This window comes from Elephas maximus, chromosome 9, assembly GCF_024166365.1.
Source record: "Elephas maximus indicus isolate mEleMax1 chromosome 9, mEleMax1 primary haplotype, whole genome shotgun sequence".
Taxonomy (NCBI): domain Eukaryota; kingdom Metazoa; phylum Chordata; class Mammalia; order Proboscidea; family Elephantidae; genus Elephas; species Elephas maximus.
Genome location: NC_064827.1, coordinates 79,491,928 through 79,506,546, shown reverse-complemented (window position 1 = coordinate 79,506,546; position 14,619 = coordinate 79,491,928). Strand labels below are relative to the sequence as shown.

The 14,619-nt window shown below is 45.1% G+C and overlaps 1 protein-coding gene across 6 annotated transcripts in view; it reads right to left on the bottom strand.

Moving 5' to 3' along the window:
• Positions 1-14,619, bottom strand: part of ODF2 (outer dense fiber of sperm tails 2) — a 40,616-nt gene that overhangs the window by 10,026 nt on the left and 15,971 nt on the right. For all 6 annotated transcript variants that reach the window (XM_049895894.1, XM_049895895.1, XM_049895896.1 and 3 more), the window contains 10 exons: positions 14,359-14,430; positions 13,128-13,199; positions 12,899-13,015; positions 11,843-12,028; positions 11,216-11,325; positions 9,213-9,348; positions 3,573-3,683; positions 3,314-3,418; positions 2,196-2,354; positions 756-856 (listed from right to left, as the gene is read on the bottom strand). In XM_049895894.1, coding sequence (XP_049751851.1) covers positions 756-856; positions 2,196-2,354; positions 3,314-3,418; positions 3,573-3,683; positions 9,213-9,348; positions 11,216-11,325; positions 11,843-12,028; positions 12,899-13,015; positions 13,128-13,199; positions 14,359-14,430 — 1,169 coding nt within the window. The remainder of the gene's footprint in view (positions 1-755; positions 857-2,195; positions 2,355-3,313; positions 3,419-3,572; positions 3,684-9,212; positions 9,349-11,215; positions 11,326-11,842; positions 12,029-12,898; positions 13,016-13,127; positions 13,200-14,358; positions 14,431-14,619) is intronic.

The window sequence follows — 14,619 nt, the reverse complement described above, 5'->3', positions numbered from 1 at the left end:
AAACTTTGAAGGAAGGCAGTCACTGGTCTAAGTCGCAACTTTGCCAGGTACAGCTGTGTGACCTTGGGCAAGTCACTCTCTCTCTAAGCCTTAGTTTCCTCATATTTACAATCGGAATAATACCAGCTAGCATATATTGAACATTTCTCCATGTCTCTACGAGGCATTATTTTGAAGACTCACAATAAGCTAGATTATTACCCCTATCTTGGTCCCTTTCTCAAGATGAGGAAACTGAGGTTCAAATGGGTTAAATGATTTGCTCAAGGTCACAAAGCAGGTTAAGTGGCAGAGGTGGGACTCAAGGCCAGGGCTTCTGATCCGAACAGGTGAACTCTTCACCTCTGATTGGCTCCAACAGTCCTTAGTAACAGAAGACTCAGACCAAAAAGGTATCAGGGAGGGACGATTGGAAACAAAGAGCAGAATGAGGGAGAAATGCCCCCTAGCACAGTGTACTGGCTGCTCCACGCAGGCCAGGCCCCGCTTGGATGAAGTGTGTCTTTCTGATGCCTAGAGGTGGTCTGATCTTGATCACACTGTTGTGCGGCATTCCCTCAAGCTGAGAGACCACCTTTCTCTCTCCCATGATGCTTACCACTGAAATGGAGGCAGCTTCTCCTCTGAGGTCTGCCTAGTACCTTCCAGGGCCTTGAGTCCCTCAAACACTTCAGCACACTAAGCACAAAGCAGCTAAGTGGCTGAAAGTCTCAGGTCCTAGGAAGAGGACAGAGATGGGACCAAGTGCCTCTAACCTCTCCAGTTCATCCACCTTCAGACTCAGCTGTTTATTTTGCTTCTGGGAAGCCTGATGTTTCTCTCTCGCCATCTCCAGCTTGTCCCCCTGGTGTTCGATCTAAAATGACAGGAACATAGACTGGTTTACGAAAGAACTTCCCAGTACAGCCCTCCCTTTTCCCTATGACCTGTCATCCACACCCAGGAAAGAGGCACACTGCCCTCAGCAGGCGTCCAAGTGTCAGTGCACAACCTGGAGAAGAGAGCAGAGCAGGGAAATGTTAGGCCCAACTCCCAAGGCTGAAGGCTTTCCCGCCCTGAGAGAAGCAAGGGTTGATCCTAAAGAACCACAATGATGCTTTCTTGATGAGGAGGGGCCACATAAAGGCCCATCTGGGATCCGGGGCAGACGTAAGAAGGCAGAAGCAGATGTAGCCTAGGTGGCCCACATGACACCCCCACAGAGCTGCTGTCTTTACCAATTACGTTGTTAATACTGCTGATTTCCTCCTCCCCTAACTGGAGACAAGTGCAGGCAAGGCAACAGGAAATCTATTGATACTTTTAGGCTGGCAAGTTTGAGAAGTCATCCAGAGGGCTGCTTTAAGGAGAAGCCTCAGCCATCAGAGCTCGAAAGGCCCTGAGAATGCTCAGATGCAACAGAGAAGACTGGCAACTTCAGAGTACAGAGAGCAGGGGTGTGGGAACCAGATACAGCTGGCGTTCATGTTATTAGCTCTGCGACCTTAGGAAATTACTTTTCCCTTCTATGCCTTGAGCTCTTTTCTGTAGAATGGGCGAATTAAATGAGAAAATGCTGGTAAACTGCTTATTCAACGTGAAGCACAGAGCTGGTACTCAACAACTGTAGCTACTTTTATCCTTATTACAAGGACACTGGTCAAGAGAGGGGAACGGCCTTGCCCAAGGTCACACTGCAAATGAGTGGCAGATAATTTCTTGGCCAGCGTAGGCATGGTACTAGTAACCCGAAGCAGGTTGCTTCTGGGAGAGGGAGCCCTCTTTCAGGACAGAATCTCAGGCAATGGATCTGTTAAGAATAAGAAACGCTTTGTTAAAGCAAGAGATAAACCTGAAAAAAAAACTCAATAGTTTGGGGTCAGCTGGTGTCTTGCACGTGTGGGTGTGTGGTTGAGGACAGCAGCAGGGTGCGAAGGCAGGAGGCAAGCAGAGACTTGGAGCACTCAGGCAGGCAATAGCAGGAGGGCCCAAAAGTCCAAACGAGTGACGGCTCCGATGACTACAATCACTATGTGCAAACACGAGGCATTTGGCACACCAGACTTTTATTTCACAGCACTGATGATAGTTCACTCCTTTCAGAAAGCGGCAGCCAAGAAAAAGGAAGTATTCCTCCCTTGAGGGCCTGCAGCTCATCTTGGTATGCGAGTCCCTGCTCGGGCTAGTTCATGGGACCCTTTCTGCCAGTCCCTTACCCGGCTGCGCAGGTCTGATATGATGGCTGTGAGGTCGATGTTCTTCCTCTCGTAGCCCTGCAGCTGGTCCTGGCACTCAGCCAGCTTAGCCTCCGTGATCTTGAGGATGTCAGGAAGCTGCTGCAGGTCAGCCAGCTGGGACTGGAACTGCCGACGTGCCTAGAGTAGGGGAGAAATGCCCACCATTGGGAAGGGCCTGGCTGCTCGTGGAGCCAGGCAGAGTCCTTTGGAGTTAGGGAAAGGCTGCCCTCAGTCCCCAAAAGAGGATCCTTCAAAATCTACAGGCAGGAGTCTGGCCTGTCCTCACTGTAGACCACTGAGCAAGTAACCAGCTGCTCTCTGAAGGGGACACAACTGGGTGTGACTTGACACTTGAGCTTGCCACTCGTTCAATCACTGAATAACAACAGCAACCATGTAGTAAGCACCAGGATCCAGGTCTTGAGCTAAGAGCTGTCTGCAACTGCTCATTTAATTCATAAAGTAGGTGTTGTTATCCCCATTTTACAGATAAAGAAACTGAGGATCAAGGGAACAAAGTCATTTGCCCAAGGTCACTCAGCTAGAAACTGGTAGAGCCAGAATTAAAATCTCGTCTGCCTCTAAAGCCACTTGGAATGCAATCATCATGCTACAGGGTTTCCAAATCAAATGTCAAAGGTGAAGGTACTCTTATTATACTTACAAGAAGACTGAGAACTAAAGAGGGGTGACTTGCCCAAGGTCATGCAACAAGTTAGTAACCAAACCTAGACTCAACCCGTCTCCAGGGTTGCCGTAACACAATCCCTTTGCTTCTAGGCAAAAAACACTCTTCAGGGAAGGGGACAGGAGGCATAATTTTTGGTTGGCACAGGATAAAGACACCACACAGAATAAAGTAGGCATGCCTAAAATCTATAATCCCTGTAGATTTGAGATTTTTTTTAAAAGGAAAATGAAGAGCAGAAAGAAGGAAAAAGATGCAGCAGAAAGAGGAGACAAGAGAAAAGAAGAGAGCACACACACAGTAGAGTGCCCCAGACCACCAATAAGGAAATGAGTCTTTGTGTCTGAATGAGGGAGGGTCAAAGGCAAACAAGGTGATAGCTCTGTCAGGGGAGGGAAGGGAGGAGTACCGCTTCAATCTCTTTGTTCATCTCGTCCTTAAGGATCTTGTTCTCTTTGTCACAGCGTTCCAGCTGGGCAGCCACTTCATCAGCCTCCAATCTGGTCTTCATCACCTAAGAAACAACAATGTATCAGGCCATCTCCCGCAGAGCCAAGTTTTGGTCAAAAACACCTTCCAAATATAGGCATGTGGAAGCCTCCCAGCCTGAAAGTGGAGGAGGTACCTGCTGCCCTTAAAGGGGGGGAGGGGCAAGGCATTTGACTCACCTGACTCTTATAGTTGTCAATCATCCCCTCATAGTTCTTAACTGATGCCTTCAGCTGTTGGACCTCAAGGTGCGCCTGATTGAGTTTGTCCTCCATTGGGGCAAAGCTTGCCTAGAAAAGGTGGCTTGTAAGTAACCAGCAGGAAAGTTCTGGATTACACGGCCATCCCAGCTTAATTCCTACTCAAAGGGCTAGTGGAGGAAAGCCCCCTAGTCAAACCCAACTGTGGGTTTGATACTGCTTCGAGAGGTAACAGGGTAAGACTTGACCAACCCAAGTAAATGACTTCTGTGTTTTCTTTTTTCTTATTACAAAAGCAATACATAATCATTAAAGAAAATGAAGACCAAGAAAAAAGAAAACATAATGTGTAGTGCTTTGATATATGACTATGTATCTATTTTTTTTATCTTTATAGGTGTGTAGTTATTTTATTTTTAAAAAAATGCTCTTCTCAAGTTAATAAATACCCTCCTACAACCCAAATGCTCACCTTAGCAGATGGCACAAAATCAAATGTGGTGTCTCCATACAACACAATAATAAGCAGTAATTGAAAAGAAAGAGATAGAGCTCTATAAACTGACCTCAAAAGATGCCCATGAAATATGATTGAGAAAAGTAAGCTGCAGAATAAGGGATGGATTGATGTGTATGTGTTTGAATACATACATTAGTATCAGGAAACAAAACAACGAAAAATACGCATTGGCTGTTAATAACGCTCACCTCTAAGAAATGGGATTACCAGATACCTTCACTTCTATATCACATTTCTGTAGTGTTTTCAACTTTTTCAGTGTTTACTATGAACATATTTTACTTTTATAATTATAATATTTAAGAAAATACACATCTATAAACATCATTTTGAATGGGCACAATGTATTTATTATACTATACGTATATATCATGATATAACTAAGTCCCCTAATTTAAACTTGAAGGTTGTTTTCAATTTACCCAACAAGGGTACAAGTGACATATTATTACATTCCCACCAAGATGGATAAAATTAAAAAGAATACCAAGTGATGATGAGGAGACAAGGACAACTGTAGCTGTCAAACACCACTGATGGGAGTGTAAATTTGTACAACTACTTTACTATTTGGCAACATCTACCAAAGCTAAACTTATGCATACTACCTGATGACACAACAACTCTATTTCAAGATATATAAACAATAAAAATGCACCAAATATGTGGACCAAAAGATATGCAAAGATGTTCATAGTACTAAGGAAACAACTCAGGTGTCCATGTGCAGTAGAATGGATAGCTATGTTGTGGTGTGTTCATACAACAGGATACCACAGAGACATGGAAATTAATAAACTGCTATATTGGGTTGATATACTACATGGATGATTGTCACAAACATAATGGTGAATAAAAGAAGCCAGGTACAAGAGTATATGAACTATACAAATCTATCTATAAATAGTTTAAAAACAGGCAAATTAATTTGTGATGATAGAAGTCAGGGCAGCGGTTATCTTTGCAAAGAGGGGTTAGTATTGTTTATCAGAGTGATGGATACACAAAGTCGGTTCACTTTATGAAAATTTTAGCATTTGTGTACATCTCTGCATATTACATTTGCTTAAAATCAATCTATCATAGCAAACAAACAAAAAATCTAGATGTTACTGCCCAGATCAACAAAAAGCCAAGACAAACCTGGATCTGGAAGGTTAACCTCTGTTCAGGTGCTTCTCACCCCTAGCACGCTGGAAGGGTATATATTGAGGGATTAAGACTGAGAACTCTGGAGTCAGATTCGGGTTCAAATTCTAGGGCAAAATCTTGGCAAAAAATCTGATCTCTCCCTAAGACCCAGTTTTCTTATTCTATGTAATGGATGTAACAAAATTATTAGGAGGCTGGGAGGTTTAAGAGGAGCCCTGGTGGCACAATAGCTAAGCACTCAGCTGCTAACCAAAAGGTCTGTGGTTCAAACCTACCAGCCGTTCTGAGAGAGAAAGACACTGCAGTCTGCTTCCATAAAGATTTATAGCCTTGGAAACCCTATAGGGCAGTTCTACTGTCCTACAGGGTTGCTATGAGTCAGAATTGACTTGATGACAGTGGGTTTGGTTTTATTTTTTTGGTTTGGGGAGGTTTCAGTGAGAATCCCCCATGCATCTGCCAGTTTGTCGTACTGTGAGGGCTTACATATTGCTGTGATGCTGGAAGCTATGCCACCGGTATTTCAAACAGCGGGAGGGTCACCTATGGCGGACAGGTTTCAGCTGAGCTTCCAGACTAAGACAGACTAGAAAGAAGGACCCAGTGGTCTATTTCTAAAAAAAAAAAAAACTGGCCAGGAAAACCTTACGAAGAGCAGCAGAACATTGTCTGATATAGTGTGGAAGATGAGCCCCTCAGGTTGGAAGGCACTCAAAATACAACAGGGGAAGAGCTGCCTCCTCAAACTAGGTTGACCTTAATGACGTGGATGTGGTCAAGCTTTCAGGGCCTTCATTTGCTGATGTGGCATGACTCAAAGTGAGAAGAAACAGCTGCAAACATCCATGAATAATCGGAACGTGGAAGTATGAATCTAGGAAAGTTGGGAGTCATTAAAAATGAAATGAAATGCATAAAAATCGATACCCTAGGCATTAGTGTGGTGAAATGGACTGGTAACGGACATTTTGAATTAGACAATCATATGGTCTAAAATGCCAGGAAAAACAAATTGAAGAGGAATGGAGTCACATTCATCATCAAAAAGAACATTTCCAGATCCCTCATGTCCAGAGGTATCCTGAAGTACAATGGTGTCAGTGATAAGATAATGGTCAAACATCTATAAGGAAGACCAACTAACACGACTATTGTTCAAATTTACGCACCAACCACTCATGCCAAAGATGAAGAAGATTTTTACCAACTTCTGGAGTCTAAAATTGATCAAACATGCCATCAAGATGTATTGATAACTATGGGTGATTGGAACGCAGAAGTTGGAAACAAAGAAGAAGAATCTGTAGTTGGAAAATACGGCCTTGGTGATAGAAATGACACCGGAGATCACGTGACAGAATTTTTTAAGACCTACGACTTATTCATTGCAAATACCTTTTTGTAACAACATAAACAGTGACTATACACGTGGACCTCACCAGATGGAAAATGTACGAATCAAATTGACTACATCTGTGGAAAAAGATGATGGAAAAGCTCGGTATCATTAGTCAGAATAAGGCCAGGGGCTGATGCAGAACAGGCCATCAGCTGTTCATACACAAGCTCAAGCTGAAGCTGAAGAAAATTATAACAAGTTCACAAGAAACTGTCTCAAGAATAGATGTGACTCACTGAACACTAATGACTAAAGACCAGACGAATTGTAGAATGACATCAAGGACATCATACACGAAGAAAGCAAAAGGTTATTAAAAAGACAGGAAAGAAAGACCAAAATGGACGTCAAAAGAGACTCTGAAACTTGCTCTTGAATGTAGAGTAGCTAAAGTGAATGGAAGAAATTATGAAGTAAAAGAGCTGAACTGAAGATTTCAAGGGTGGCTGGAGAAGACAAAGTATTATAATGAAATGTACAAAGACCTTGAGTTAGAAAACCAAAAGGGAAGAACACACCTGGCACTTCTTAAGCTGAGAGAACTGAAGAAAAAATTCAAGTCTCGAGGCACAAATTTGAAGGAGACAGCACTGGGTGGGTTTTATGGGCAAAATATTGAATGACACAGGAAGTATCAAAAGAAGATGGAAGGAACACACAGCATCACTGTACCAAAAAGAATTAGTCAACGTTCAACCATTTCAGGAGGTAGCATACGATCAAGTACTGATGGTACTGAAGCAAGAAGTCCAAGCTGCACTGAAGTCACTGGCAAAAAACAAGCCTTCTGGAATTCATGGAATATCAATTGAGATGTTTCAACAAACAGACACAGCACTAGAGATTTGGAAGACAGCTACCTGGCCAACCAACTAGAAGAGATCCATATTTGCGCCCATTCCAAAGGTGATCCAACAGAATGAGGAAATTGTCAACCAATATCATTAAAATCACACGCAAGTAAAATTTTGCTGAGATAATTAAAAAATGGTTGCAGCAGTGCATTGACAGGGAACTGTCAGAAATTCAAGCAGGATTCAGAAGAGGACCTGGAAGGAAGGATATCATTGCTGATGTCAGATGGATCTTGGCTGAAAGCAGGCAATACCAGAAAGATGTTTATCTGTGTTTTATTGACTTTGCAAAGGCATTCAACTATGTGGTCCTAATGAATTATGGATAACACTGGGAAGAATAAGTATTTCAGAACACTTAATTGTTGTGCTCACGGGGAACCTGTACATAGACTAAAAGGCAGTCATTCAAACAGAACAAGGGGATACTATGTGGTTTAAATCAGGAAAGATATGCATCAGGGTTGTATCCTTTCACCATACCTAGTCAATCTGTATGCTGAGCAAATAATCCAAGAAGCTGGACTATATGAAGAACGTAGCATCAGGATTGGTGGAACACTCATTAACAACCTTGCTTGCTGAAAGTGAAGAGGACTTAAAGCACTTGCTGATGAAGATCAAAGACTACATACAGCCTTCAGTATGGATTGCACCTCAACATAAAGAAAACAAAAATTCTCACAACCAGACCAATAAGCAACATCCTGATAAATGGGGAAAATATTGAAGTTGTCGAGAACTTTAATTTTACTTGGATCCACAATCAACACCCATGAAAGCAGCAGTCAAGAAATCAAACAACACATTGCATTGGGTAAATCTGCTAAGACCTCTTTAAAATGTTAAAAAAAAACAAAGATGTCACTTTGAAGACTAAGGTGTGCCTGATCTAAGCCATAGTATTTTCAATTGTCTCATATGCATGTGAAAGCGGATCAGTGAATAAGAAGACTGAAGAATTGATGCCTTTGAATTACGGTGTTGGCGAAAAATATTGAATATACTATGGACTGCCAGAAGAACGAACAAGTCTGTCTTGGAAGAAGTACCGCCAGAGTGTTCCTTGGAAGAGGATGACGAGACTTCGTCTCACATACTTCGGACATCTTATCAGGAGGGACCAGTCCCTGGACAGAACACCATGCTTGGTAAGGTAGAGGGTAAGCGAAAAAAAGGAAGACCCTCAATGAGATGGACTCTAACAGTGGCTTCAATAATGGGGTCAAACATAGCAACGATTTTAAGGATGGCATGGGACCAGGCAGTGTTTCGTTGTGTACACTGAATCGCTAGGAGTTGGAACTGATTGTGACAGCACCTAGCAACAAGTGAGAATCAATGCATGTGAAGTTCCCATCAGTGCCCCAGTAGCGTAAATGTGAACCTCTACCTCAGTTCAATTTTATGAGCGTGTGCTGAGTGTGTCATGTTAAGGATTTCCCATGTATTACCACATTCTCAAAAGGGCCTCATTTCCTCCACTTAGGAAACTACAGAAACAAAAGATGAAATGTTCTGCAAGGTCCCAGAGCTAGTAAGAGGCAGAGACAAGACTTGAATTACAAGAGTCATGCTGCTGCCTCCAGGTCCTCTGAAGCCCCTCTTGCTCAGCTCTGATGCCCACCTACACATGCCCAGCCTTCAAGCCCTCTTCTCCAACCCACCGTCCCACACCCTGCCTCATTACAGACCTTCAGCCTCTCGTTCTCCAGCTTGAATGCAGAATATTCAGCAGTCTGACGGTGTAGTCTCTCCACCAGGCTGTCCCGGTCTTCTCGCATCTTCTCCTCCAAGGTTTGTTGTTGGTTTACCAGATCAGTCACCCGGCTGGCAGGTCACAAAGCAGACAGAGAGAATCAATTACACAGGTTCTGAGAACCAGGGTCTTTGTGTGGAGTGGGGCCAAGTGTTGCTACCCATGCCACGTCACGCCTCTTGGTGCTCTGCCTGCTCCCCAATCTTCACCCAAGAGGTAGGTGCACTGCTCTTCTTTGGTGTTGCTGCTTGTGGCATTCCTGTGTCTGTATCCCACCTCTGAATAATGTCCTTTAAGATCTGTCTCCCATACCACCCCCTCCAAGAAGTCCTCTATTGTTCTACAATAAGAATAAGGTTGAGACACTCTCTGAAGGCAAGGACCTCGGACACATTTCCTTCCTAGCCCCTCACAGCACCTCCCGAGATCTTATAATCCCTTCAGCTTCAACAACATGAAGATCCTGGAATGTAGGACAATAGGGCCTGTCAGCTTCATGATCTCAATGTTAGGACAGAGTTCCTCTGGAATCCTTCCCTGAACTCCCAGGCTGGGTGGTCAGGGATACCCCCAGGCATTCCTTTCCATCTCAACACTAATTACACTGGCTTAACTTGTAATTGCTGGCTTACTTCTTTCTTTCCCAAGGGAGGGCAGGTGCCATGCTTAGCTAGTTCATATGCGTGAATGTCCACCTAGCACTGGCAGGAACTGCAAGGAGTGTGCATGCATGAAGACATACATAAAGGGAAGGAAGTCACCAAAGAGCTGGCTGCCTACCCTATCCTCACTCCCAACAGAGGCTGTGACCTCAGAGATCATTGGGGCTCACAGGCCTCTGGACCTCTCTTGATCACAGACCCAGCACAGAATCTTTGCATAGTATGTGCTCTCACTGTTGATCAATTACAGTTCACCCTTCTGCAAATATTTATTGAACACTGACTAGACTGAAGAAAAACACTGTGCTATCTCATCTGGCAAACTCCTACTCAGATTCTGAGGACTTCCCCTCCTCAGGACATCTTCCCCAACCCTTCTTCCTCTGTACTATGCAACCTTCTACTTTAATTATCTGGTTTATCCCACTAGACTGAGAACACCCTGAGGGTAGCACCTGCCTATGGGCCCCTGCACACAGCAGGTTCTCAGGATATATCTGTGTATCTACCTCCTCAGGGAAGATTTACCTGACCTGGAGACTACGTTAGTTCCCTCTGTGATCCGTCCTTAGCCCAGAGAGTCTAGGTTTCTTGTAGCCCTGTCTCCTCTACAGTTTAGGGTAGCTCCACACTTGTCTTTTATTGCTGTAACTCTAGAGGCCAGCACATGGTCTGGCATATAGTAGATGCTCAATAAATATTCTGAATGAATGAAGGGACAAATGAATACAGGTGACACTGAGAATGACTGAATGGTTACTTCTGACAATTCGTAAGTGGCAAGAAAGGTGTGACTTGAAGTCACCTGCAACTTGAAGGCCACTTTTGCCCCCTCCTATCCAAGAGCACTGACCTACTGACTGCCCGGCATTGGCAAAACAATAGACTGAAGACACAGGGATCATCAGTGGCCCCACCACCCAAAAAGAGGAATGAGAATAGCAGTGTGCCTGTTTCCCATGCTGTGCTGAATGGGAACAGAAGGCAATGTTTGCAGAGCCTAGCTCAGGTCCAGGCCCTGAAGTCAGGCTCAGGCCTCTGTGATTGACCAAAGAAGCCCACCCTCCCCGCAGTGCCTGCTAGGGCATGGCCAGAGCCTGCACCCCAGCTTCAACCAGCAAGCCTGGCTCACGGCTGCCCACATCTCAGCCAATGCAGTCCCTGACCAGCGGAGACCAAATGGCAGCCACGTGAGCTGCCAGACCACCAGGCTCCTTCCACCTGTACACCCAGCTCTCAGTTGGCCCACCCTCCCTCTCCTAACACAAAGACGTACTCGTTCAGGACGATAATTTCCAGCTCAAGGTCTCCCTTGTCTTTCACAACTTGGTTGTAGCGGCTCCTCCATGATTCCAGAGTAGACAAAGCTTCAGCAACATAAAGATCCTGGGAACATGGGACAATGGGGCCTGTCGGCTTGGTGGTCAGCAACAAGGCCTCAGGGAGCCAGGAGCTGGCCTTGCCTCAAATGATCCCTGACCCTAACAGCTGAAATCTCACTCCTGCAATTCACCTTTCTGGAGAACACAGACAGCGGTAAAAGGAGCCCAGCTCCTAGACTGCCAGCAATCCCACACATCCAGTTTGCAAATCCTTCCTTACCCATCACAATATTTATGTGGTTAAATTGTCCAGCCACCCCTCCCATCATCCTCAGCCATCCACCGTGATTCCACCAACTACCTCCCCCTCTGCCAACCATCCAACCCACCAGCTCATGCCCCCTTTCTACCACCACCTGGTCACTTCTGTCTAGCTTTTCCACCACTACTCACCTACCCATCCACCAAACCAACTCCATTCACCCACCCACCTGCTACCTATCTATTGATCCACCCCACCTCCACCATCATACAACCCTTCTCAGGGCAGGCCAGAAGTCAGGTCACCCCAGGCCTGCTACCTTGTCAGCAAGTTGCACATGCAGGTGCTCGGCGTACTCCTCGCTCTTCTCAGCGCGCTCCTTCTGGGCTCGGATGGCCTTTTTCAAGGTCTCTTTGTCTCGGTCTCCCTTCTGCTTCAGTTCCTTCAGCTGCTCCATGATGGCCTCCACTTCCGCCTTGTGCTGGTTCCCACTGCGCTCCAGGTTCTGGGGAGGGGAGGCCAGGGAACAAATGAGGGCAAGGGAAAGGAAGCAAGGAAGAGACAAGAAAGGTTGGGGGAAGGCAGGGCAAGAGAGTCAGGAGGAGAAATGGAGAAAGAGAGACAAGCAAAAGGAGGCAATACAGCAGAGAGAGAAAGAGAGCGAAAACAGTCATCAGCTGTGTGGCAGCTGTGGGCTCCCTTGACGCAGACCACAGACAGTTCCTTCTAGTTCCCCACACCCACCTGGCACCTTCCCATTTCTTAACCCACAGAGTCTCAATGTCAGGACAGAACACCTCTGGAATCCTTCCCCCAGGCATTTCTTCTCCATCTCAGCACTTAGCACACTGGGATGTAATTGCTGGCTTGGGTTCTGTCTGCCCCAGGGGAGGGCAGGTGCCATGCTAGGCTTGTTCATATGTGTGAATGCCCACAGCACAGGCAGTAAGGGAAAGAAGCCAACTCAGGAATGGGTAGCCCACCCTGTACTCACTCCCCTCTCCCCTCCCTCAGGTACTCAGCAGGGCTATATTAGTCAAAAGACAGAGGCTGTGGCCTCAGAGATCACCGGGCTCACAGATACAAAGAGCATTTGAGAGCATCCTGCTCTCCAGCATTATAGTCAGGTGAATTGTAGGCCTAAGGAATTAAGTGATTGGCCCATGGGCATGGCTCCCAAGGCCTCCAGGGTCTCTGTTCACTGCTCTGGCCACTGCCCCCAGAGTGTCTCTGAAGCATGAGTGCTTTGACAGCAGCTGCCCCATAAACCTCTGGGACAAAGCCTTGCTGGGAGTGATACTCATGGCTAGGCCACCTTCCTTAGATTCCCAGGCCCTTGTCTCCTCCCTTCCCTACTTGTAGGGCCAGCAGGTACCTTGATCTGCATGCACAGGCGACTGTTCTCAGCCTCTTTGCACCGAAGCTGAGCCTGCAAATGCCCACGCATGGACTCCATGGACTTAGAAAGCTCAGATGCTGTCTTCGCTTGAGCCTTTGGAGAAACAGAGAAAGTAACAGAGCTGGGCTTGGAATCCAGCTCTCCAACTCCGGGGTACACTAGGCTTCACTGGCTCATAAAAAGGAACAACTGTAAGAGACAGTACCTTCTCACACTGAATTTCCTGGAGCAGCTCTTCTACCTCCTTGTCCTTGTCTTGCAGTAGTAATAGCAGGCGCTGGGAGAGAACACACACTGTCATGTGCTCTCTGGGAAGGGAAAAGAGACCCAACCCAGAGGGCAAGAAGGCTCCTATGAATGTCTGCCTACCAAGGCCCAAGGTCCCAAGAACATTGGCCCTTGTTGCAGAAACCCATCTGTATTAATTTTTTTAACAAGCATGTTATTTTGCTATTTTTTTTAAAGAAGCCTTAATTGTGCAAAACATTGAAAAAGACCCAAAAATCTCTCAGAAATCCCTATAATCCCCCACCCAGATAACCACTGCTAATAAATGTTACATAAGTCATGAACATATTCTGTTCGATAGCCTACAATCTCATGTTTACCATAGTGTGATTAAATCTTCTACATCTTTTGAAACAGCTACTTAATATTTCAATTTACTGATGTATCATAATTTAACAAGTTCTTGACAACATGAAGAACATATTTAATGTCCCTGAACTGTACATGTGAAGTCTGTTAAAATGGCAAATGTTGCTATCTATATATTCACCACAATTAAAAGCAAACAAACAAAAAAAGTTCTTGAGCTGTGAATACAGGTTTAGGAATTATCACCAGGACTCCTGAATCACCATGCCTTCCTCCAGTCGACATTTTGACAGTGATATTTGGCCAGGCATCAAGGGCCGAGGGCCAAACCTTGGGAAACATGGCCTCCATCTTCCTTTCCTCTCTTGGAGATTCAGAGTGGGCATGAATATATCCAGGGTTCCTAAAGGTCTTAAGAAACCTATTGAACTTTTTGTTCAGGCCAGCCAGTAGTTTCACAAATTCATACGGCCATGGAACCTCCAGACCTTTTGCTGCTTCCACCCATTAACATCTTGAGGAACTTAGGGTTATATGAAACAGTCTTTGGAGCATGCTGCTTCAAGAGAAATTGCTAGAATTGGAACTGTTGAGTCAAAAGGTATATACTTTTGATGACTTGTAACCCCTAATACAAACCAGGAAATCCAGGTAACAGAACCCTGATGATCTATAAATCTACTGTCATTATCGCTATCTTTCATGTGGTGTCCAGCTTTGTGGTCCAAGCTCTCAAGTGATCAGCTAGACAAACCCAGTGGAGCAGGCAAGACAGGAGACATCAGCCCATTTTACAGATCATGAAACTAAGGCAGGGGTCGGGGGGTGCTTTCTGTTACCGCTTTCTCTGAGTCTGCCTCTGCCAGCCGTTTTAGCAGTGCTCCTTGTTGCTCCATCAGCCTTTCAGAATCCTTCGAGGGAAGCCAAAAGGAAAGCGATAAACTCAGATGTCTACATTGTATTGAATCTTTTCCTTTCACAAAAACTGTATCTCTAATTACAGAATAAATGAATACATCGATTTAAAATATTTAGTGAACACTAAAGTCACCCTCACGCCACCTCCAACTGCTATCAAATTGATGAGTTTTCCTCCCATC